The following is a 26,131-nucleotide window of genomic DNA, read 5'->3' on the forward strand; positions in this document are numbered from 1 at the left end:
CTTGTTGTGTTGCTGCCCGAGAACCGGAGGCGGTCCTTGCTGCGGGGCTGCAGCTCTTCCAGCCGCCAGACAATGTCGTCTCACTTAGTAGAACAGCCGCCGCCCCTGCACAACAACAACAATAACTGTGAGGAAGGCGAACAGTCTCTGCCACCGCCTGCCGGCCTCAACAGTGAGTGCTGGGCCAGCGGACTCGGTAAAGGAGATGGGGGAGGAGGAGCTGCTCGGGTCGCCGCCGCCAGCTCCGCGCGGGAGGCGGGAGGAGAAGACAGCCCATTGGTCAAGGCCGAGGATGTGCTGATGACTGACAGCTCCCGTCACCGGTCAGGAGGAGTCGCTTCTGTCTTCCTCCTAACCTGGCTCCGCTCTTTCCTGAAGTCTTGGATGGGGAACGGCTTGGGTTCGCGGTTGGGGAGGATAGTTGGGTGGGAAGACGAGGGGTCAAGCAGATCCCACCTGTGGTGGGCCCCAGAGAGGAGCCAATCGGGGCGTGGAGGGGTGGGCCTTGCGGCGCGGGAGGGAGGGTGGGCGGAGCGGGCAGCAAAGGGGACGTGGGCAGAGATGGGGACGTGCGGCTGGGACGCCGGGGGATGGACGCGGGCAGCGGGCCGAGAGGAGGGGGCGGCCGAGGGCGGGCGGGAGGTCAAGGGTGCTGGGAGCTTGGGCCAGGCCCGGCTGACCCCACCTCTCTGGGTCGGCCTTTCCCCTGGGCTCGGAACGTGAGTCCTCTTGTTGCGTTCTTTTGTTAGCAAAGGCTGGCCAGGAAAATTATTTGGTAATTTAGTGGTTACTTGTATCACGTGAGGGTGGGGGTGAGGAGGCTATGCTACTTTTTTTAAAAAAAGATGTTTCAGAGTTGCTCAAGTAATTTTTTTTTTTTTAACGATCGTGTTGTGTGTCCTGTAAACCTGATTATAAACAGCCTCTTGAACCGTCCAAGATTGCACAAATCTTGGTGTCTGGGGCAATGGGTTTTCAGAGACGGGATTAAAAACTCATTCGTTTTTAATGTGTTAAAAGTGGGCTGTTGAAAGTCAATGCCAATATCGAATTCCGACCAAATACAATTGCTTTTCCTAACATTCTGGTGTTTAGACATCTTGTTCTGAGGTTTTTTCCAGTTGCCTTTAAAGGTCGCTGAAAGTCCTGGGAAGGTTCTTGCCTAACCTTCCTGTAATTTACCTTTTGAAAGAGGTAGTTGGGACAGTTAGCATATGGCCACATAAAGTCTTTTAAAAATCAGTTGGATGCTTAAATGACATTTAAAAGCATTGCAAGATCTTTGATCAGGGAGAGGTGTTCAACATGGCCCAACAATTATTTTAAAGAAGAGTTCCTTTCCTCACAATATTGAGATAGAATTTGAGTATTTTAAAAATGTAATGTTGACTTCAAGAATTTGAAGTGTCTTATGTTCTGGAATGTAAGGTTTATGTATTATTTCCCACAGTAAATTAGGATTAATTTCTTTGTCTTTTAATGTTATTTGCCACACATATTAATATGCATTTTAAAATTATTAATTATTTTTTTTAAAAACATACTCTTTTAGAAGCATGTGATTTTAAAACGGGAAGAAACATTAGCAGTAGCTGTCCACTGTTCTTTACTGGTAAAGAAACAGGTCTATTTAAAACGTATGAACAACAAAGTCCTACTGTATAGTACAGGGATCTATATCCAGTTTCCTGGGATAAACCATATTAGAAACAAATGTAAAAAGGAATATATATTTATGTGTGTAACTGAGCCACTTTGGTGTACAGCAGAAATTAGCACACTGTAAGCCAACTCTACTTCCAGTTTAAAAGAGAAACAAGGCTAGAGTCAGGTGTGTTGTCCAAGTTCACCACAGGCTAGATCCTAGAGCTGAGGTTTAACTTTCACCCAATCTAGTGTTCCTTTCAGGACACTTCTCTTCAGTGATCCACAATCCCCTGATCTTGTGTGTTTCTTATTTATTCCCTGTGTTATCCCACCTAATGTACAGAGGTGACCTGCCTATGGATCTCTTTGTAGTATACTGTTTCTTGATTGCACTCCAGTTTTTCTGTGATACAAATTAGCTATTTGGTTAGTATATGTCCCTGACATCACAGAAAGCAAAGGAATTTTTCTTTACCCTTGACCATGTAACAGAAAAATGGGGTTGCACTCCATGTGATGATTTTCCTCCCTGTCCTGACAGACCCTTGAGGTCTTTGATGTCCTTGACCAATCAGGAGCTGATCCATTTGTATTAGCTGTTACAGAAGTGCAAGGATGCTCAGCCTGTGTGTATAGTATCAGAATGTTGTTTCGGGACATCTGCTAGATAGAAAGTATTTTGTTGGAGCTAGGGTGAACTGCTTTGAAATGTTATTGAAAAGCTTTTAGATGGTGCCACATTTCATTATGCTTCTCTTGCCTTTCACTCTTTTTTTTTTTTTTAAGCCTGATACACAAATCTGGACTGAACAAAACAAGAAGGCTTATTGATTCCTTCAAGTGATTTTTGGACACTCTGCAAAACAACTTATTCAGGCATCTAATACTACCCAAATTGCTGATAAGTTGAAGTTCTTTGTTGGGCAAAGTTGCACAAGTCTGAAAAACAGGAGATGAACTCATTGTACAGATAATCTGTAGCTTGGGATTTTATCTTTAGTTCAGGGGTCAAAGCGGAACTTTAATAGCAAATTATTGAAATTTTTGGAATAATGAAACCTTTCACTGAGTTTTTAAAAAAAGTTTATCCGTGTAGAGGGACTGTTTGCTTTCATTACAAATCAGTGGAGAAATATCTGAACTACTTCCAAAGTTAAAAGAATATTTTCCGGTTGCTACTTTTAGTTTAGAGAAAACTATCAATTTACTTAAGAATATTGGACATTTATGTCATAAAATTCAGTAGGTAAGATGAGGAAAATTACAGTAATAATCCAGTTTTTGTTATTGTTTCATGTAGACAGTACAGGTTTTTTTTTGTTTTTTTTTTAAATCTTGTAACCATCTTCAGCTATGGTGTACTTGGTTCCACAGGACTACAAGAAGGCCTTTAAGGCTATGATACATGACACTTCAGTGCTTTATAATACTGTTTTTTTTGTTGTTGTTGTTGCTGTTTTAAAGAAAAATCTCAGTGAATGTTCTCAGCTGGATTCCAGCATCAGGTACTTGAAGTAAAAGAAAGGTTTTGAGGAAAGAAGATAAGACATAATGAAATGTGTTAGAACGAGTTGCACGTGGGATTGGAAAATTGGGGAAAGAATGAGAAAAACTCTTTTTCCTTCTCTCCCTTCCCACATTCTCTCACTTTCCCATTTCCCTTCTTGCAAGAGAATTGAACTGGTGGTTATAAAATTATAAAGAGTAAACACACCATGCAGTCATGAATGTAATCACAATTACCGGACCAGCCTTCACAGTGAACTGTGTTACACACTGTAGAGGCATGCATCTCTGAATCCTCTTAGCAGTTCTCACACTTCAACTAGAAAATAGCTCCTGTAGTGTGTAGATGTGCAACCTGACACAACAGAACCATGGTTAGTTTGTAAGTAGTCTTTTAGCATAATAGAGCCTCCAGTTTTTAATTTTAAAGCTTATTTATTAGGAAGAGAATTCATTGAGGTTTTTCTTTCAACTTTGTGATACTTGGACAGCACAGTGCTCATATCTCGCCATGTTTCCTTTCCAAGAAAAAAGGAACTTGGTAACCTTAGACCAGGCAGGAATTCTGAGGCTGCAAATCAGGCATGAAGTAGGTAAAAAGAAAAAGAAAAAGGCATATGTAGCTCATCTATTGAGAAAGAGAAGTCTGCCTTTTTTCATTTTTACTCAAAAGATAAAGCTACTAAGTAAACATTTAATGAATATCTGTGTCTAACTTGCTCTTCACTGAATATTTCCATAGATGATATTTCTGGAAGAGAATTAAAAGTTAACGGCAGTCTCCTTTTTTAAGGCTTTTACTGGATATTGCCAGATTCCTTGGCAGAATGTTCACGGAAGTCCTGGTTGTAAACAAAATATGAAGAGACAGTCATTTGGGTAGTGATTAACCATTGCCATGTGGATAATGGTTAAAGCATGGTATACCTTTATGATGGGATGCAATGCATAAGAATAAGGTAAAGCAACATATATTGACATTGAAAAACATCACGTTGTTAGGTAAGAAACACTAGTTACAGAAAAGTAGGTGCAGTACAGTTCCTTTTTATTTTTTTTCGTGAAAGCAAAGCACAAAAATTGAAATATTCTCTAGAAGTCCCCATATGAAGTTATTTAGTTTCCTTTAGGAATAGGAATGGGAGGCTGGGAACAGGGGTGAATTTGTCCTTCATGTACTGTTTACATTTTCAAGGAATGAATTAATTTTGTAATAAGTGTTTTTTAAAAGATAATTAGTAGAACTATAATAGTAACTAACACACAGCACTTTATTTTTATTATCCCTGTCATCCTCCCAACAACTCTATGAGGTAGATGTGTTTTGTTCTGTTTTTGCTTTTGCACTGTGTGCAGGCAACCGTTCTGTATTCTTTTAATTTTTTATTTTATGTTTGAACATAGCTGATTAACAGTGTTGTGATAGTTTCACATGGACAGCAAAGGGACTCGTCCATACATACACATGTATGTATTCTCCTCCAAACATCTCCTCCCATCCAGGCTGCCTCTGTGTGTGTGTGTGTGTGTTTTAAATTGAGGTGTAACTGAGATACAACACTGTGAGTTTCATTTGTACAAAATAATGATTTTATTTATTTATTCTGAAGTGACCACTACAGTTGAGTCTAGACAACATTCATCATCACAAAGTTACAAAAAATATTTTTCTTATGGTGGAAACTTCTAAGAGCTACTCTCTTTTCCTTCAGATGCACAATGCAGTTATTAACTATAGTCGTCATACTGTTTATCACATGGTGATATTACCAGGACTTAGGCCAGAGGGTTCTTCTCCCTTTAAGATGATATTCACGCAGTAGAGGTGGTTGCTTCCCAGCTGGTGCTAGTGGTAAAGAACCCGCCTGCCAGTGCTAGAGACAGAAGAGACACAAGATCCCCTGGAGGAGGAAGTGGCAAAACACTCCAGTCTTCCTGCCTGGAGAATCCCATGGACAGAGGAGCCTGGGGGGCCACGACCGAGGGACTGAGCACACACACATTAAGACCGTTGCAGGTCATTTTCACCAAGCCTTTCTAGGTGTGTCTCCTCAAGCTCCTACACTCTGATTATTTACATACGTTTAATGCAGAAAGTGGAATTTACATATGGGTTTGGAAGTCCTTCAAAAAAAAGCAAGGTCTCCAAACACTGATATTGTTAGAGCCTTTTTTCTCCCAATCAGCTGCTTCCAGTGAACGTTAATAATTATTTTAGGGAAGACTGGCTTTCACAGAGACCCTTCTAGAACTCCTGGTTCCTTAGTTCTACTTCTACCAGAGCAGCTCTGGCCTTTTGTTTGTCACATTGGGCTTCTGAACAAGAAGAACTGGTCTTATTGGTGTAAATTAGGTTTTTTCAGTCCTAGAAAAGAGTGGGAGTAGAAAACAAAACAGTTTGTTCATCATACACCTTTCTGTGTCACTCTTTTCAGTTAAAATACTTTCTTGTTCAGCTGCTAAGTCATGTTCGACTTTTGCTACCTGTGGACTATAGCACGCCAAGCTTCTCTGTCTGTCCTCCACTATCTCTCTGAGTTTGTTCAAATTGATGACTCAGTGATGCTATCTAACCATCTCATCCTCTGCTGCCCCCTTCTCCTTTTGCCTTCAGTCTTTCCTAGCATCAGGTGAGTCAGCTTTTTGCATCAGGTGGCCAGAGTGTTGGAGCTTCAGCGTCAGTCCTTCCAGTGAATATTCTGGGTTGATTGCCTTTAGGAAAGGAAATATTTTGACAGAGCTGTAAACTTAAGGATGCTTTTAGTGTATTTCTTGTGCACTCCAGATGCCCTCCAAGCATAAGCATTTAGTTAAATGACCTCCAATGTTAGATCTTTCTTAGCTTTGCTAGTGGAATTTGTTAATCTGTTTTGAGTCCTGTCCAGTCTGTGTACATTTTTGTGTGTGGACAGAAGACGACCTCAGAGATGTCTCACAATTGTGTTGTTTGACAATACGACGCCAAAGACTTGGTGGTGGTGATGGGATTCTGACAGCCACTGGGACTGCCTTGGAGGGAAAGGAAGGAAAAGGGAACTTCATTTTTACGGAGCAAACACTGTACGTTACAAATACCAACTCTTTTAACTAGTGCATAGACAAGCATCTCCTCTTTACGAGACACTTCTCCTGTATTCCTCTATTTACTCCTCACAGCAAGGCTGGGAGGAAGGTACTTTGTTATCATCTATTTTACAAATGAGGCAACTGAAGTCACAGTAAGTGAGAAAGTCAGATTTCCAGCCAGGGTTACCTTTTGAGCTTTTCCTTTGTAGACCGGTCATATTGAGTTCACTTCTGGGTCTGGATTACCCATCACCTCATTTAGGGTGCAGTTTAGGGATTGAGCCTGTTATTCTGACTTACTGATAGGAGACTGTTCAGCCACAGAACTCTCTCCAACACTTCTGCTTGGAGTTTACAGGAACGGTTCCACCAACTTGTGTGATTACCTTTTCTAAAACAAAATTTGTTGTAAGGAATGGAAATTATGAGAAAAAATTCACCACTCTTTCCTTTTGTTGTGAAGTGGCTTTATTGGCTATTGTTGTCAATTCTTACTAAAATTAAAGGACCTTGTGGTCAGCAGACTCATGGAGCCGTGCTTTCAAGACCAACCCAAACGTCCAGGGCCCCGCCCAGTTCCTGTGGCTCCACCCTCTTTTCCATCTGAGGCAGTCGTGTTGCCCATGCGCACTCCCCGTCACTGGCTTGGCTTCATGAAAACCCTAGGCAGTGGGACTTGTGGGAGCGGAGAAAGAAAAGCCAAGTTTGCAAGGTATGTTTAGTGCATAGAGAAAGGAGAAGGAATAGAAAGAATAAGGTATAAAGGAAGGGAAGAAACTAATTTGTGTGACAGGAAAGCGTTTTTTAGAGTTTTAGCATTCTCACCTGATTTAACAAGGAGCCAGCTGCATTCATTTTTATGCTCCAGACTTGCACACAAATTGACATGTTTATGATCAGCTTAAGTTGCCTCTCCAGGAGCTTCTCAGTTGTTTGTACTAATTAGGGCACAGTTGCTAACTACTAAGATAAACTTTATGAAATTTCTAAGTCAGATAGAGACTATACAACTAAATAGATACAGACAGACTATGGAAAATACATATATATGTAACTAAAATATTAAAGGTAAGTAGCCTATCTGCTAATAAAATAGCTATTTATTTTCTGAAAAGCAACCTAAAAGTTCTGCAGTGTTTATTGTACATAAGTTTTAACCAGAGAGAAAACTGGCTGAAAGACATGTTTCTAAGTTCCTCATTTTAGAGTTCCAGCTTCTTCTACGTCGGTGGATTGCACAAGAACCTTCGGGAACAGAGCGGTGTAGATCTTCTGACTTTTATTGCTCTTTATTTATTTTCTTGAGAATACTTGGACCTCTGGTTCCAGGCAAGCCAGAATTCTTATCTGAATTCACCATGGCTGCATGGTACATGCACACTTGAGCCCGCCGTTTGCTGTGGTTGACGGCAGTTATCTGACTTGTCCAACAGGTTCCTGGGTGGAGCTCCCCATGAACAGCAGCAATGGCAATGATAATGGCAATGGGAAGAATGGGGGGCTAGAGCACGTACCCTCCTCATCCTCCATTCACAATGGGGACATGGAGAAGATTCTTTTGGACGCACAGCATGAATCCGGACAGAGCAGTTCAAGAGGCAGTTCTCATTGCGACAGGTGAGTGAGATCCATGTTCTGGTAGAGTTCCAGAACGGGTGGGCTGCCAGGTTAATTCCCATTAGAAAAAATAAATCACTTCCATCCTACTTTGACAAAAATATAGCTCCTGATTTCTTGGCAGCATGTATTTAAATCAGACAGCCAGTTGACAAGGACATGAATTCCCACTTTATTGTATCATTTTCAGATGTTTACCAGGCAGTGATATATATGTTTACTTAGAGAAAGAATCTTTCTCCCATTTTCCTTTGTCCTTTCACAGGTCTCTTTCTGCCTTGAATACAGTTACCTTTGTATGTATCTGTCCTCCCTTACATAGTCTGTGAGGCTTTAAAAGGCAGGGGTCCAGCTTCACTCTTGACAGTCATTGTATTGGCATATAGTAGCCACTCACTAAATGTCTGAGTTGCAGGAACTACAAGCTGATTCAAGTTATACCAGTATTAGTCTGATGGAGGCACCAACCACGGTCTGTAAAGATAGTTAATTTTGAAGGCTATTGAATTTCCTTAAAGCTCGGAAGAAGTTTTATTTCTTGTTTTCCTATATTTGACTTGGGGAGACTAGTTCTGATGAAGGACTGCTTATTGTGAGGGAGTTCAGAATACAAATACATATGAGGAGAATGGAACTGAGTTGTTAGTATACTTCTCAGTACAGCCTTCTCTTTTTTCCAGAGGGACTAGGAATTAAATGACATTAGCGGTATATTGAACAATTCTTAGACTGGTGACTGCTGTAGTATTAGCACTTTGGGGTATTGGATGGTCTTCTGGCTAATGAGAGTTCACTGACACTGGCCATATAGAAAATGCAGACACACAGGACGTGGATTAAGGAGCCGCCTTGAAACGTAAACAGTGATTATCTGTAGGGGATGCAATGCTAACCATCGGTCTTCTTCAGAGTTTTTATACTTTGTAAAAATTGTGCATAGTATATGCTGTTGTTTCTTACCAGAAAAAGTAGAAAAGGAGAATCAAAAGTTAAGTCATATTCAGAGTTCCTGCATGACACGTGATCCACTGCTATTACTGAGGCCACAAAGGACTGGTGTGATGGCCTTGTGGCACGCCCCTCATCCCCAGCACCTCATCACATCGCTCACATGTCCCTGGGCTTCTGAGGAGCCAGGATGGCTCTTGTTCCGAGCAGATGGCGTGCCTCTGAGCAGCTTGCCGCCAGGTATAGGAGCTCCAGCAGAAGTCTGTTTTTGTGAATCCCATTTATGTTATGGTACATTTATGTTGTGGGACTCACTGATGGGCTTCTGAAGTTTTCTGCTGGTTATGGGCCTGCTGATAAGGCTTTTATTATATGTTCAAATATGCGGTCCTGCATCAGGGGAACTGGCGAGTCTTTTAACCTGCCATTCCCTTGGTGATGTCATTGAGCAGAAAAAAGATCACCTGCTCACCCTTCTGGTCATCTTGTGTCATTTATGTGTGTGTTTAGTCAAGAAGTCATGTCTGATCTCGTGCGACCCTGTGGACTGTAGCCCACCAGGCTGCTCTGTTCATGGGATTCTCTAGGCAAGAATACTGGAGTGGGTTGCCATCTCCTCCCCCAGGGGATGTTTCTGACCCCGGGATGGGACACATGTCTCGTGCATTGGCAGGTGGGCTCTTTACCACTGACCACCAGGGGTTGCAGTTATGTTTGTGATCCCGTGAACGTGTTCCAGTTGGGTTTCTAAACATGTTAATTGATGTGTGGTAGGTGCTCTTGGACGCTTTTGTGTTCTCACTGACTCATTTTCAGGCTCTGGGTTACCAGTCACCCCTCAGAGGAGGCCTCGGACTCTAGCTCAATGATGCTTTCTAGGGATATCTAACACCTGAACATTTAAAAACATCTTTACAGCTCATGTCATCAAAATTGCCAATGTGTCTATATTTGAAATTGTTAAGAACTGTTTCTTGTAGGCGGAAGTGTTTTAGGAGTGTTGGCTATTAGTTCCAAAGTTAACTTATGTGTATATTTATTTTAAAATATTTATTTATTTTTAAACATTTATTTATTTATTTGGCTACATCAGGTCACTGCAGAGTGCATAGGCTCAGTAGTTGTGGCACTCAGGTCTAGTTGCCCTGCATCTTGTGGGATCTTAGTTCCCGGATCAGGGATCAAACCCACGTCCCCTGCTTTGCAAGTTGAATTCTTAACCTCTTGACCACCAAGGAAGTACCTATGTATATTTTTAATTTAAAAATTATCCCATAGCTATATGATTGCCACTTGGGGAAGGAAATGGCAGCCCACTCCAGTATCCTTGCCTGGGAAATCCTATAGTCCATAGGGTCACACAGAGTCAGACATGACTTAAACAAACAAACGTGATTGTCACTGCAGTGATTGTTGGAAAATAACCTCCGTGTGTTTTCCTTTGTGTTCCAGCCTCTTGTTGGAGTTTCCAACCTATACACTAGATTCACCCTGGGAGCTTTTAAAACAACTAGCATAGAGACCCTGTCCCTAGAGATTCTCATCCTGTTGTCAAGACAGGAGAAAATTTTAAAAGCTTCCTCAGTTCAGTTCAGTTGCTCAGTCGTGTCTGACTCTTTTCGACCCCACGAATTGCAGCCAGGCCTCCCTGTCCGACACCAACTCCCGGAGTTTACCCAACCTCATGTCCATGAAGTTGGTGATCCCATCCAACCATCTCATCCTCTGTCGTCCCCTTCTCCTCCTGCCCCCAGTCCCTCCCAGCATCAAGGTCTTTTCCAGTGAGTCAACTCTTTGCATGAGGTGGCCAAAGTATTGGAGTTTCAGCCTCAGCATCAGTCCTTCCAATGAACACCCAAAACTGATCTCCTTTAGGATGGACTGGTTGGATCTCCTTGCAGTCCAAGGGACTCTCAAGAGTCTTCTCCAACACCACAGTTCAAAAGCATCAATTCTTCGGCGCTCAGCTTTGTTCACAGTCGCAACTCTCCCATCCATACATGACCACTGGAAAAACCATAGCCTTGACTAGACAGACCTTTGTTGGCAAACTAATGTCTCTGCTTTTTAACATGCTATCCAGGTTGGTCATAACTTCCCCTCCAAGGAGTAAGCGTCTTTTAATTTCATAATAGTCATTATCAATTCCTTTGAGCAAGTTAACCCTGGAGCATCCTTCATGCCCACTTGAGTTTACATGTGGGGAGGTGGGTTGTGTAGTGAAAGATGTAGTGACTCGCTATGGTTACACAAGGAGTCATCAATAGAGCTAAGAGTAGCACTTACCAGGTTGAACTCATGATCATGTATCTTTGTCTAAAAGTTTATAATTCTTGGAATACATCTTGTACTTGTTAAAGGTTATCACTTGGTATAAGCTTTTATAATTCACTCTGAAATGTCTCAAAGAGTTAATATTTCTAAAATCAAGTAAAATAGTGGTTCTCAAACTTTTTGGTCTCACTACTCCTTTACACTCATGAAAACTATTAAGGACCCCAAAGATCTTTTTATTTATGTGGGTTATATGTTTTGATATTTACTGTAGTAGAAAGTAAAACTCAGAGCATTAAAAAAATATGTATTCATTCAGTCAATAATAACAAACCTACCATACCAAACAACAAACATTACTGTAAGTAATTGGAAAAGACTCTGATGCTGGGAGGGATTGGGGGCAGAAGGAGAAGGGGACAACAGGATGAGATGGCTGGATGGCATCACCGACTCGATGGACGTGAGTTTGAGTGAACTCTGGGAGTTGGTGATGGACAGGGAGGCCTGGCGTGCTGCGATTCATGGGGTCGCAAAGAGTCGGACACGACTGAGCGACTGAACTGAACTTTTTTAAACAGAAAGTAACTGTTTTCCATAACCAAGAAATTTGTAAGAATAGTGGTGGTGGTTTATATTTACGCACGTCTCTTTAATATCCGACTTAATAGAAAACAGCTGGATTCTCATGTGCTTTTGCATTCTCTCTGTCATGATATTATACATAATGCAGCCTTTGGAAAATTGCACTAGACTCTCATGAGCAAATGAGCATGAAAGAGGCAAATAAATCCTAATGGTATTGTAAAAACAGTTTTAACCTTGCAGACCTTCTGAAAGAGTCTTTAAAAGCTGCTTTCACACTTTACTGGTGAATTATTTAATGATGAGAGAGTGTTGAGAAAAAGAAGCCCAAACTGGAGTTTCTGAATTTGAAGATCCTTTTACTATTATTGAGAAAAGAAGTGAAAATAAGAAAATGTGACAGGCTTCTGTCTTTAGGTAATATTTCCATCACATGTTTATCATTGTGAAGGAATTTAACACCACTGAAAAATTTTAGATCGTTTGGACAGTAAGAGTGCTCAGTTTTAACTTTTATTACACAGCATTATGGTATACTTACTGATTTGTTGCTTTTTCAAAGCCATACTACTGTAACTTTTAATTTTCTAATATCCAATAGAGGCTAATTTATTTGACAAATTGAAAGAAAACTAATGGCTCAATGTCTTTTTCTTCCAGCCCTTCCCCACAAGAAGATGGGCAGATCATGTTTGATGTGGAAATGCACACCAGCAAGGACCACAGCTCTCAGGTGTGTGTGTGTTTGTTTAATTTTGTGATTAAATAATTAGGAAAATGCAAATCTCTAAGTCTGTTTTGCTAGAATATAGTAAAGAATATGAGTAAAGACTTTAAAAAATAGTTTGAAGCTGTTTTAACTTACTGAGGTTCTGATGTTGAAATTTACTTATGCCTATGGTCATGAATGTGCTCCTTTACAACCAAGAATTTGGGATCTTGTCACCTAAAAGAATTGGGAAATTCTTTTGTCTATATCATTCTGATATTCTAGGCTACTGTCTTGAGTTTATAAATATTTGAAAACTGAGAGTGATGACTTATTTAAGGTCACGGAATAAATGAAAGTTGTTGTAGAACCAGGTGTGAAGCTTTTTTTGCACCTAGAATCAAGTCAATGACTGTTGGCGATGATTTTCAGCAGCAAGAGATAAAACTCACCTAAATTACACACGCCAAGTTCCTTAAGGTGAAGAAGTTAGATATTGTTTCACTAGGAGTTGACACTGTTGGAAATATAGATGGATGTAGTACTGAAAGCTTACAAAGGTTTTTATTATAAACCTTGTGATAAATAAGTATTGATGTTAATGATGTAGAATGTTCATAACCAGCCCTTGACTTTATTGACATGTCAGATCACCTTCCAGTGTCAGAGTGCAAATTCTTGAGAACAGGAAGCATTGTTTTTTTACTCCCACGTTAAGGTACTTGAAGAATGTATGTTAAATGAATGTTTCAGTGAATGCTAACAAAAACTGTTTTGTGGGGTTCTCACTCTGCAGTGTCCTGACTCCCTTTGCACTGGAAATATTTTGCATGTTACCTGGGATCCACTCAGTGTTCTTTCTGTTTGAGAAGCTGCACACTTTCTCCCTTTGTTGACTGTGCTTCATTTGTGCTGTTTTCTGAAACCTAGAAAATCTATGGGACTGACTACTAACGATTTTACAAGGAGCTTTATGTTGTAGAGACGCTTGTAGCAGCAAGGCACTCATGTAGGGAGCTGGCTGCCTGTGATTGTGGAATTGCTTGCCTCTGTCCAGTTTTGTTGTGTGCAGTTAGCTATAGCTAACAACGAGGAGACCATATGATGCTTTCATGGGGGGAGGGGGTGGAAAAAGTGTACTAAGGAATCCCAAGATGGAGAAGTGAAATTAATTGTTTGCTTCAGTCTTTTCCTGAATTAGCTGTCTCCATCCATATAGCCTTTTGTACAGACAAGTTGAAAGTCCAGAGTTAGTGTTTCCTTAAAAACATTTTGAGGAACATTTGCTCAATGGGAGGTTCCATGAGGTAGTTCTGAAGTCAGATATCTGGGAAATACACTGCGATCCCCAGGTTCACTCACCTTCCCTCTCCAGTGGTACCAGGGCATGAGAAACACATTAAAGGCTCTGGAAATTCCTGCAGTAAAGAAGTCTGTTGATGTCCATCAAGTGCTGGCGTTCCTCGGTATTCTCAGGGGACTGGTCCCAGGACCACCACCACCTACCCCCAATACCACAGTCCACGGATGGTCAAGTCCCTTATGTAAACTGGTAGTGCAGTCAGCTTCCACATTCGAGGATGTGTGACCCACCGATACTGAGAGCTGACTGTTTCCCAAACTTATTTGACCTTAGACCTCCTTCCCCCCCACACACCCCTTTTCCCCCTAGTAATCTACCTGATAACTAACAACCACAGAGAAGAACAGTCCTGGCTCATGGGGTGGCAGGTGTACTATTAGGCTCACCTGGGAATTGTATTTTAAGTGGAATTGTGGAGCTGACTGCATCCATCCTAGAATTCCAAAGGAGTTTGTGAAATTCAGGAGAGAAAAGAGTTTGGTCTCCTGTCAGATTGTGATAGGATCGCTGTTGTGATCCCTATTCAGAAACAAGTATCTAAAAGAACACCGGTTATCATCAAGCACTGCGTAAGTGATGCTAACAATCAGATCAATCTCTTTAAGCCAGGCTATGTTTTTCGAAAAGCAGTCTAACTCCTGTAGAAAAACATTATATCCTTCAGAGTAGGACTCTTAGTAAGGCAGAAATCAATAGGTGTAATTTACTTACACTTTCAAAAAGCTTTTTATATTGCTTGTTTTTAATTGAAGAAGTGATCATTTAATTACTTTAGGGTTTAGAAGGATGAATTGTCTTTCATAAATGGGAAAGAAGCTTAGGGTTAGGAAACAGTACAGTTAACAAAGGCCTATTACTGGCTCTTATTAAATATTTTTATATCATCCACATGAAGAATATGACTTTTTAGCCTTTTTAGGAAGACAAAGGAAAGGTGCTCATTTATTAGAATTTTTTAAAAATTTTAATTGTAGGCTAATTGCTTTACAATATTCTCGTGGTTTTTGCCATACATTCACATGAATCAGCCATGGGTGTACATGTGTTCCCCATCCTGACCCTCCTTCCCCATCCCATCCCTCAGGGTCATCCCAGTGCACCAGCCCTGAGCACCCTGCCTCATGCATCGAACCTGGACTGGCGATCTGTTTCACATATGATAATAGACATGTTTCAATGCTATTTTCTCAAATCATCCCACCCTTGCCTTCTCCCACAGAGTCCAACAGTCTGTTCTTACATCTGTGTCTCTTTTGCTATCTCGCATATAGGGTCATTGTTACCATCTTTCTAAATTCCATATATATACGTTAATATACTATATTGGTGTTTTTCTCTCTGACTTACTTCGCTCTGTATAATAGGCTCCAGTTTCATCCGCTTCAATAGAACTGATTCAAATGCATTCTTTTTAATAGCTGAGTAATATTCCATTGTGTATATGTATCACAGCTTTCTTATCCATTCATCTGCCAACGGACATCTAGGTTGCTTCCATGTCCTGGCTATTGTAAACAGTGCTGCAGTGAACATTGGGGTACATGTGTCTCTTTCAGTTCTGGTTTCCTAGGTGTGTGTGGCCAGCAGTGGGATTGCTGGGTCGTATGGCAGTTCTATTTCCAGTTTTTTAAGGAGTCTCCACACTCATTTATTAGAATATTTTTTAAAGCTTTTCCCACATTATTTTCAGTTCAGTGAAAGAGGTGACAGTATCTCCATGAAAAAACTGGAAAAACGAAGCTTTGTCTTAATTAAGTTCCTTACCTAAGATCCCCAAGGAAGTAAGTGATGGAGTAGGGCTGAAACCCCGGCTGTCTGGGCCTGTGGCCCCTGTTGTACTAAAGTAAGCTGATGAATAGGATTGATTCCAGGAGCTCTCACAAGGTCATGAGAATGAACTGAGACATGTCAGGTGAGTTGTTCATGGTACAGGGAAGCCTAAGATGTAATGCGTTTAGGAGAAAGATTGTTCAAACTAGACTTTTAGAATGCTGGTCCCCATGAATCTCACGTTTGTAGCAGAAAACGGACCACAAATTGTCTCTCAGAGGCAATTCTCAATGTGTTTCTGGGACCAAAGAGGCCAGCATGGGTTGGAAGATGATACAAACTGAAAATGCCTTCCTTTTCTCTCCTATAAAACTGTGGTTTATCTGTACCGTGGTATGGAATTTAATATCCATGTTTAGAGACCTCAGAGAGCTTGGGGTGGGCCAGAGAAGGAAAATGTAAGCAATTAGAAAGTGAGGGACTTCCACATGATGACACACTGAAACGATCAGAATCTTCTATCATAATAGACGTAGATGTGGGGCGAAGGGTATTGATTTGGATAAAGGCATGACTCTTACTTCATTAGATGAAGCATATTTTTACAGTATTCTAAAATTCTAAAAATCAGAAGGCAATTTAAAGCCTAAAACTGGTAAATTTAAGGTTAATAAAAGTAAGCGAAGGGTAGTGAATGAGGAGAGGTTACAGCCCTTATTCTTAAGGTCAGCTTTCTAAACTGATCAGGGTTTTGTTTTTTTTTTTCCCCTAAATCATAGTCTGAAGATCATCATCTCTAAAAATTAGCATAAAGTCTTATTATATTTTCATTCTTTTGGAAAGTATGAAATATTACCTTATTCACTAATTTAAATCTAAATCTTTGAGTGGTTTTAAAAGAGGTGATTGAGACCAAGGTTGGAAACTGAAGTGACCCACAGTATGTTGAATGAGACATTGTGACAGGCTGATCTCTAAGTAAATTGCAGCAGTTGATCGCTTTTGATTTAGTGTTTTCAAATTTACTCCAGAGAGCCAACTCATGGTTCCCAGTAATCTCAAAACCCAGTGGGAACAAGCTTAATCCTAACCGCTACATTGTGTCATTCAGTGGAATTTGTCAAGCCCAGCAGAACTAAGAATGATAGTACCAGAGTAGCAAAAATCCACAGGGATTTAATTTCCGTTTGAGAGCAAAATGGGCCATCTATACCTAGAGATTCTCTGAAGTTACCTTCCTGGGGCAACTGTTTCATAGAGAATTTTCATAACTACCTACTGAAAAGAATGAAAGTTTGGGTCAAAAAGTTAACTCTGTCCAAACAAAAGAACATCAAAATAATTGTTAGCCTCGAGATCCTTTGGTTTCAGGTCATTTGAGACCCTTTGGTTTCGGGTCTTAGCTTCATATTCCTGAACACTGAATAAACGAATCTGTCATTTTTCAGAAATTGGTCATCCGTGTGGATTCTGTTGAAAGAGAAGCTATTGGAAATTTTGTGTTCTTACGCCGAAAGTTTAGGTTCTCATTAGCAAGAAAAAAATTTGATATGAAAGATGTCAAATTCTTAGTATTAAATACATTACTTTTTAAAACTTTTGACTTAATGTAGTTTGTTGTTCAGTTGTTCAGTCATGTCTGACTCTGTGACCCCGTGGCCTGTAGCCTGCCAGGCTTCTCTGTCCATGGAGTTTTCCAGGCCAGGATACTGGAGTAGGTTGTCATTTCCTTCCCCAGGGGATCTTCCCGACCTAGGGATTGAACCAGCGTCTCCTGTGCCCTCTCATTGGCAGGCAGATTCTTTACCAGTAGTGCCACCAGTTTTGAATAAACTTTGGGAAATATTTGGATAGCAATTTGTCTAAAAACTATAATCTTCTTCCAGGGAATAAAACAAAACCTAATCCCTAAGAGTAGGGGCTCTAGAGACGGTTTCCTGGGTTTGAATACAGCCCTGCTACTTACTACTCATATAGTCTTAAGCGGTTATTTATGTCTCAGTTTCCTCATCTGTAAAATGGAATAGTAATAGTTCCTGTTTTTAAATAAGGTTGTTTTAAGTAAAGGTTAGTACATGGAAAGTGCTTAGATCAATACTTGTCTCTTGGTAAATGCTTAATAAATACTATTTATTTTAAATTACTTGTTAATAATTATTTAAATTGTTTCTGCAGCACAGCACCTCTCCCAGTTTTTTTCTTTCCTATTTGCTAGCATATACTTTTTGATATGATCCCTTTAGTTTTTAATTGTGAAAATTTTTGAATGCATACAAAAGTAAATAGAGCCTATTATGATGGCCATCCATACATCAGATTCAGCAATTATCAATGCTTTCCACATTTAACATGTCTTAATGTACACTTTTTTCAAATTCATATTATTTTTCTTAAATTGAGATATAATTCAAGTTTCAGGTTCATTTTATGTTTATATAGCCACAGTGAAACTCACTCAAGGTTTTCTTTTTTAAGATATTAAATACTCTGATCTTAGATTATTTTATCAGCCTTTTTAGAAACATAGCATGTTGCTTACATAAAAATTACTGATGCCCAAGTTTATGATTCTTGCATATTTTCTGTCCATATTTGTCTTCTGTAGTAGGAAGGCTCTATCTTCCTTTTCTCCCTTTTTAAAGTGTGCATTCTCCTCTACAGTCAGAAGAAGAAGTTGCAGAAGGAGAGAAAGAAGTGGATGCTCTGAAGAAAAGCGTAGACTGGGTGTCCGACTGGTCCAGTAGACCTGAAAACATTCCACCCAAGTAAGTCGGTACATGTCGCTTTCCAGTGGACGCAGTGCAGTGGCGTGGGCCCGCCAGTGCCCGAGACACATTTATCAGACGTGTGTCTGACACCCTCCTCTGCGTTTCTTCCCCCAGGGAGTTCCACTTCAGGCACCCTAAGCGTTCCGTTTCCTTAAGCATGAGGAAAAGTGGAGCCATGAAGAAAGGGGGGATCTTCTCCGCAGAGTTTCTCAAGGTGTTCATTCCATCTCTCTTCCTCTCCCATGTTTTGGCTTTGGGGCTAGGGTAAGTACTGGTCAATAGCTGAAGTTTTTTTCCATTCGTTTTTTGCCCAGATTTTGTTCTCAGAATGTAAGGAATACATGTGAAACCAGTTTGTGTTGTTTTCCTTTTCATATGTTAGCACAAGTGGAGTGAACTTACAAGAATGAGTCGATACGATACACTATTGATACACACATTCCCCCTACCCTTCCCCCACTCTCTGAAAGTAGAGCATTTCTAGGAAACCTTCCATAGCTGAAATGGTAAAAGGTGAAGCAGCAGTCACCTGAGGACACGTCTTGCTAGCGGGTGCAAGATAAAGCACAGATGTTCACAGACTCGGTTTGAATCTCTGGAGGCTGGGTGCTGAGATGCTGAGTGTGGTCCCTGGGAAGGAGCTTGGCAGGGCAGTTCTCACTGCTTGGGGTGCCCTGTCTGCCTAACAGCTCTCTTCAAAACCAGCCCTAAGTGGTATTTTCACTTTGCCTTTCTTTTTTTTTTTGATACAAGTGAAACTCCTCTTCAGATTTCTTTCAGTGAACAAAAACAAATACTAATGTAGGTCTAACGTAGTGAAGTGACATAAACCAAACTTTTGAAAAGTGGGCTACACCTATCCCAACAAGGATTTGTAATGGTAGAGTTTTTTTCCTCATTTAAAAACAAGTTGTTTCTATGATTTAATCCCTGAAATGATCATTTTTTTAAGTGAACTCTTCTGTATTTGATTTTTCTTTTTGGGTTTTGTTGCTGTTGTCTATAAATTACTCAGGATCAGCTGAGTTTGAAAGTAGATGAACCTTTAGTGTGTAAAGCTGGAGTTGGTGTGAATATTTCTTTTTCCCAGGTGGGAAAGCACACTTCTATTGAATAGTCCTTGAGTGAAACTGGAAAATTGGTTGATACTATTAGTACGATTCTTTTCTCCTTATAGTCTTTTTTTTTTAATTCTTCTAAAATTGACCCCACATTTACCTGTAGTTCATTCATTTTTCTGGCATGTCTTTTAAATTCTTTTTTTTTTTTTAATTTGAACAATTGAGGAAATATATTTTTTAAATACTGGGTTGGCCAGAAAGTTTGTTCTTAACATAACATTTTGTGGACAAAACCCAAACAAACTTTCTGGCCAACCCTATATTTTAGGAGTTAGGCACTTGCTGTTACTTACATTCAGGATGTATCCGGCCTTCTCTTTGAGCATGCCCAGTGGGTCATTTTCTGTGTAGAATGCACAGAAGATATAGCGTCTCTTAACTTCCCTATAAGGAGCTCAGCCTATGGGAGAGATGTTCACAGTCGTGAACTTGGAAACACACCTGACTGTCTCACACACCTCTTCTGTCTTTCTGAGTGCCTGCTCCCATGAGGGTGAGGACAGCCTCAGCACACAGCAAAACAGGGAGTGTGTGAAAGTTATGTGTGGTTGGTGCGGGGGCAGGCTCAGAGCCCAGACTCCCCACCCCCCACCCTGCCCCAGGGTTGACTGCACAGCAGTTCATTTGCCCTCAGGAGGTTGGCTGGCTTTTGTACCTTGAATTATCTTCCTTTTATGAATCTTTGGACTGTTTCTTTTGCTGGTGTAACTACTGATGTAATCAGATGGAGGAAAAAAGGATTTTGAAAAGTATTATTGGGGGACATCCCTGGGGGTCCAGTGTGTAGAACTCTAAGCTTCCGATGCAGGGATCCAGGTTTGGCCCCCAGTTGGGAAACTAGATCTCCCACATGCATGCCACAGCTAATAAGTCAGCATGCCACAAGGAAGATCCCACGAGTTGCAACTGAGACCCAGCGCAGTTAAATGTAGAAAAAATTACAGTTTTATTACATTGGGGTGTGGGCTGGTTCTGTATTTTTCCTTAACTTAACTTCCCTTCTGCTTTTGTTCTATAAGGGTAAAACCCTTGCTTGGCATGGGAAAGTGATATAAGGCCCTTAAGAGTTAAACTGGTATATTGCGAGGGAAGGAGAGGGGTGAGATGAATGAAGAGAGTGGCATGGAAACATACATCACCATATGTAAAGTCAGTAGCCAGTGGGAATTGGCCGGATGATGCAGGGAGCTCAAACCCAGTGCTCTGTGACAGCCTAGATGCGGTGGGCATGGGAGGGGGAGGTTCAGGAAGCAGGGAACATGTGTATACCAATGGCTGATTCATGTTGATGTATGACAGAAACCAACACAATATTGTAAAGCAATTAACCTGCAATTAGAAGTAAATAAATTTAATGAGAAGGAAAGAATCATGGAACAATTTTTTAAAAAAGAATTAAACTGTTAGAACATTTTAAAGCACAGGCAGCTTTGTAGTTGGGTATATTGCTGTATTTCTTAGCTTAAATATCGGTAGAATTTTTTGTCCACCACAGCAGACCACCTCAAAGGAGGTTGGCTCTGCTTATCTCTTCAGAAACATCCGTTCTCTCTGGCTTGACTGTGTCTAATCACTGCCCTGTGCTGTGATTACTCCAGTCCTGCCCCACGAGTAAACATAATCACATAAAACCAGTTTAGCTGGCTGGTGACTAGCTTCAGGTAAGTCAGTGATGATTTCAGGGTGTCCGGGGACTGTGCACGTAGACCTTTAGAAAAGCCCTTTTTCACAAACGGCTGAAGACATTCCTTTGTACAGTGCAGTCTGTGGACAAGTTGGTATAGAGCTGTTGAAACAGATGAAACACGACACACTCTGTTTCCCTTTCAGCATCTACATTGGAAAACGACTGAGCACGCCTTCTGCCAGCACCTACTAAGGGAGGAGAAGAGTCCCTGGGCCAGCGTGTGACTTGTGAAGTGGTGTCTTGTCACAGTAGTTTATTTGAACTTGAGACCATTGTAAGCATGACCCAACCTACACCCTCTTTTTACGTATCCAAGTTCCAGTAACTCTCAAATCCAGTATTTTATTCCAACTCTGTTGAGGCATTTTACTAATACCCTCATTCCCTTTTTGGCCTGTAAAACACTTTAGAATTTCCTAATAAGAGTTTACTGTCGTTTAGAAATTTGCAAGGGCTTCTTTTCCGCAAACGCCACCAGCAGATTGTAATTTTGTCAAGAATGCCATTGTCTTCTCTCAGTACCACCAGACCTAGACCTGCACCATTCGTGGTATAAATCTTACTCTTACAAGATAACCCACCTGTCTCTTCAAATGAGACCAGGTTGCAAATGATATGAAAGCTTCGTTGTTTTGTTTTTCAAGACAAAGGCAAGCTTCCCTAAGCTTGAATTTATAGTTATGAAAAAAGAAAACAAAAATAAAACAGACAAAATATAACACAAGGAAAAAGAAATATCCTGGGCAATAAAAAGTTATTTTAAACCAGCTTTGGAGCCACTCTTTGTCTAAGCCTCTTAATGGCGCCTTTTTAATTTGTCGGAGGCAGGCTACGTAAATGATAGGTATAAAGTACAAGAACTAGAATACATTAGCAGATTTTAATACTAGTAGGTTATAATGCTGTCTTTTCTATAGTGTAGAATCTTTATTTCTGGTAAGGGATGTCTCAGGCCTAGAAATCTATGAAATTGCTTTGGGGGTTTGTGTGTGTGTGTGTGTGTTTGGTATTTTTATGTTTATTAGCTGCATGTGAATTTTTCACGACTTGGAATTTTCTTTCCTTTTTTATTTTTTCCTAAGAGGCTTTGGAATGAGTTCCAATTTGTGGTATAAATACAGGCTTCTTGTTTTAGGAAGCATCACTTACACTCTGAAGCCTTTCAGCTCTGAAGACAGTTGTCTCAGAGTTATTTCAAGCTCTTGGGAAACTTGGAAAACCAGACCTGGGTTGTGGGAACAGTTGACAGAGTTTTGAAGAGAAGCCATCAGTTTTCTTCTGCTCACTCCCTTTCTCATGTTTGCCATACAACCTGCCTGAGACGATTCCTGTGATTCCACAGGCGCTGGCCACTTCCTCCTCCCATAGCCATCTTTCCAGTTCCGCTCTGCAAGTCCCAGAACACTCAACAACTTCCTCTCATGATACACTTTTGTGTTCATTTCTCAAATGTGAAGCTTTAGGACCAAATTGTTAGAAAGCATCAGTTACCATTTATCTCAAGGAGGTTGATTGGCCCTCTGAAAACACAGCATGACTCTGAAGGGATGCTGTTATATGTGTCATATATAAATAATTACTGTTTATGGTATAGACATTGAATATTTGGAGAACCATAGGGAAAACCAGGTCGACTTGAATAAAAGCACTCTGAACCACCAGGTTTGCTAGTTTGCAGAAACTATCTGTCTTCTCTCTCACATCAAGTTTTGTAAAGTTGATGTGTTATAGTGGAAAATAACGTATAGCTTAAACAAAAAAAATTAGTTTCTGACCTCTTTATTCAAGAATACATCTGGATATCTTTAAGGAAAATGGTATATCCAGGTAGTCTTCTGAATTCTTCGACTTTTTCTTTCTAGTTTTTGTTGTCGCAACAGTTTTGGCCATCTTTTTATTATGCCTTGTTTCTGTGTCTTATTCACAAATCTAATAACACCTGATTTGCCTTCTATAACCTATTTATTTCAAGTCTTCATTTTTCTTTGGGAAGAAAGTACATCTGCTGGCTCTTTGGACTTCGAAAAGCCTTGAATAAAATTGGAAAGGCTGGTAAACTTAAGCAAACTAAAGAGCTAAACTGTTCTGATAACACAGTTTGTATTACATTGAGTATCATGGGAGGGAAGAGTAAAATTAGAGAAAAGCAAGTTTATAGAGAACACAGGACTCTCTTTTGAAATTCAGTAGTAATCCTATAAGGAGTGTGATTGAGTACATTTGTGGGGTTTTTTTGTTTGTTTGTTTTCCAACATTGAAAATAAATGTAGTCCTGCCCCTTTTCTTCAAATAGCTGTGAGATTTTGGACTATAACTTAGAACATGAATACACGATCACAGTAGAACTTAATCATAAGATGAAATCATGCAGTATTTATCAGTAACCTTAACGTGTGGGATAAATGTTTATGCTCCTCCCCAGATTTGTTTTGACTGGAGCCAGATTGTGTGATTGGAAAGGAGAATTGGACAATGAACAGTTGACATGTTTTAAGATCAACGTTTAAAAAGCTTTATGCCTGTTCACAATTTGGGGACAAAAGGCAGGCTTCCTTTTCCTATGTTTGATGAAAACTGGCGTAAGATATTTGTAAATATAATCAAGAGCAAAACTGCACAAACTTGCACATTGACAAGTGCAGCAAGTTATGCTGATTGCAGTAAAAACATTGACTATTCTAAACAATGAAAACTGAAGATTTAGCCAGTCAGATGAATCTTCAAGTGAACCAGTTGTTGAAATTATCAGACTTAACTGAGCCAAAGTGATTATGCATTCCTCATCTATTTAGTTAGCACTTTGTATCATTATATACAGTTTACAATCCATGTATAACTTGTAGCAACAAACATTTTGTGCTATTAAAGCTATCACAAAACTCTTTCTGTCAGTATATGATTTTATGTCCCGTGTGTTGCCTGGGAGTTGAGGGGAATACCCGTCTACATACACGTTTTCCATTGAATTGCTCAGATCCTAGAGGACCTGCCAGTGTGCCCAGCATATAGGAGTGGATGATGCCCCTGCCCTCCTGGTACTGCTACTCTGGGGTTGAGGAGACAGCCATCACACGATGTAATCATTTATCATGTATGAGGTATGACGGGGTTTTAAGTTTAGAGCAGGGCTCCCCAACCTCTGGGATCTCATGCCTGATGATCATCTGAGGTGGAGCTGATGTCTTAATAAGAGAAAGTGCGCAATGAATGTATTGCGCTTGAATCATCCCGAAACCATCCCCCCTCCCACCCCTGGCCCTTGGAAAAACTGTCTTTCACGAAACCAATCCCTGGTGCCAAAAAGGTTGGGGACTGCTGGTTTAGAGCATTTGTTCTGCCACAAAGCATCAAGGCATTGCTCACAGAGGAGGGAATCTACTGAAGGATGAGTAAGTGTTCACCAAATACAAAAGGGATTACGCACATGCCTGTAACTGACATGTGAAAATACATTCCGGACATAACCAAGTTCATTGTGGCTGGAAAACATGGTAGGTAGGGAGGACACTAAAAATGTTGTGAAGTGGTGGACCAAAACTGAACTTACCTGAATAGTGAGTTACCTTTCAAGGGGTTATTTAAAGCAGGAAAATGCTTGAAGACAAATTTTAGATGGTTATGAAAGGTGATGAGCACCAAAGTCCAGGAGACCTGTGAACTCTAAGGAAGGAATAACACCGTGCCCTCAGCTGTAACCTAGGCATGGGGAAGGTGGGCTAGGATAGGTTTGAGAGACAAAACCAAGTCAATGATAAGGAGATGGTTGAGAGAGGAAGAAGGCATGTGTGATCTTTTTTTTTTCTTGGCCTGAATGTTTATTGATGCCATTACTTGAGTAAGGGTGGGAAGAAGAATGGAGTGGTAGGGGGAGAGAGAGATGACTTCAATTTTGAATATATTTCGCCTGGTTTGAGCTTACCCAGTAGACACTTGTTTTTAATTTTTTCCTTTTTTGGCCTTGACAAAGCGCCATGTGGGATCCTAGTTCTTCTCTCATTATGCCCCCTGCAGTGGAAGTGTGGCATCCTAACCACTGGACCACCCACCAGTGAAGTGCCTGACACCTTGTATAGAACTAGAACTCAGGAGTCAGGTGTGGAGTGGAAATGAAACAGGCACACTGAGACACACACGTGAGTGTGTTGTATCATATTTGAAGATTTGGACATGAGGACAGATGAGAGAAGTCAGGAAAATAGTAAAGTGCAGCGTTTGAGCAGAAGAGAAGCTCAAAAAGTAAAATAGTGTGGTGGGAGAACCACCTCTCCCCGAAAAGAGATGGTGACCAACCCTGAACAATTTAAGAGGGTGAATTGAAAAGAAGCCTTTGAACTTGGCAATTAAATCACTGCTAATCTTTGCAAGAGCATTTTCTGTCAGAGCAAAAGAGGTCCCACATTAAATTGAATTGGGTCAAAGAATGAATTGCAACTAAGAAAGTGTTGACTTTTCTCAGTCAGTTTGGAGATGAAGGGGAAGATTTCCAAGAGGAGACCAGCTATTAGGATTGTTTGCTTAGGCTGGGGTATAGAAGGTGGGAGGGGTGAATGTAGGGTAGGAGAAAGCACAAAAGGAAATAAGATGCGAGGGAGCAGATAAATAATGGTCCTCTGGGATCTTGACCTGGAGAATTCTGTAGAAAGAGGAGCCTGGCAGGCTACAATTCACAGGGTCACAAAGAGACATGACTGAGTGACTAAGCACGCACAAACAGGACCTTATCCAAGACAAAAATTAAGACTGTATTTAGGACTCAGAGACGAGATTAACCTTGGAAAGGGGGAGAGAAACTGTTGGAACCATTCAAAATTCACTGAACCCAAACATTCACAGTAGGAAATGAGATAGGTGAGAAAAGGTGAAGTGAGATCTGTGAGGAACACAGAACGGAGGAAATTCACACATGATGGGCTCTATTTTTCTCCATGAAGTCTAGGTCTTTAAAGGTGTGGATGGTGGTAGATGCTGAAGGAAGATGGAACTGTTTTTCATCTGTATCTCCTGATCTGAAAACAGCTGGAACTAAGCAGGAGACTCCTGGAGCCTTTTAATTGCTCCTGGTATCTTCCC

At 40.6% G+C, this 26,131-nt stretch overlaps 1 protein-coding gene across 2 annotated transcripts; it reads left to right on the forward strand.

Annotated features, from left to right (window-relative positions):
• Nucleotides 1-23,893, forward strand: BNIP3L (BCL2 interacting protein 3 like). 2 transcript variants are annotated; one of them, XM_068973777.1, is made up of 6 exons: nucleotides 1-196; nucleotides 7,653-7,836; nucleotides 12,304-12,376; nucleotides 18,147-18,250; nucleotides 18,368-18,517; nucleotides 21,205-23,893. In XM_068973777.1, the coding sequence occupies exons 1-6, from the start codon at nucleotides 73-75 to the stop codon at nucleotides 21,251-21,253; spliced, it is 684 nt and encodes a 227-aa protein (XP_068829878.1). In that variant the 5' UTR covers nucleotides 1-72; the 3' UTR covers nucleotides 21,254-23,893. The 2 variants fall into 2 exon arrangements, with proteins under 2 accessions (XP_068829878.1, XP_068829879.1); XM_068973778.1 differs by having other exon boundaries at nucleotides 1-172.
• Nucleotides 23,894-26,131: the final 2,238 nt, after the last annotated feature.

Source organism: Capricornis sumatraensis, chromosome 6 (genome assembly GCF_032405125.1).
Source record: "Capricornis sumatraensis isolate serow.1 chromosome 6, serow.2, whole genome shotgun sequence".
Classification (NCBI taxonomy): domain Eukaryota; kingdom Metazoa; phylum Chordata; class Mammalia; order Artiodactyla; family Bovidae; genus Capricornis; species Capricornis sumatraensis.

What these genes read in the sequence shown, in the direction of transcription:
- BNIP3L (XM_068973777.1), top strand. Translation starts at nt 73, where the DNA reads ATGTCGTCTCACTTAGTAGAACAGCCGCCGCCCCTGCACAACAACAAC. An exon ending in GGCAGTTCTCATTGCGACAG is followed by an intron (nt 7,837 to 12,303) that starts GTGAGTGAGATC and finishes TTTTTCTTCCAG; the next exon opens with CCCTTCCCCACAAGAAGATG. An exon ending in GCAAGGACCACAGCTCTCAG is followed by an intron (nt 12,377 to 18,146) that starts GTGTGTGTGTGT and finishes TCTCCTCTACAG; the next exon opens with TCAGAAGAAGAAGTTGCAGA.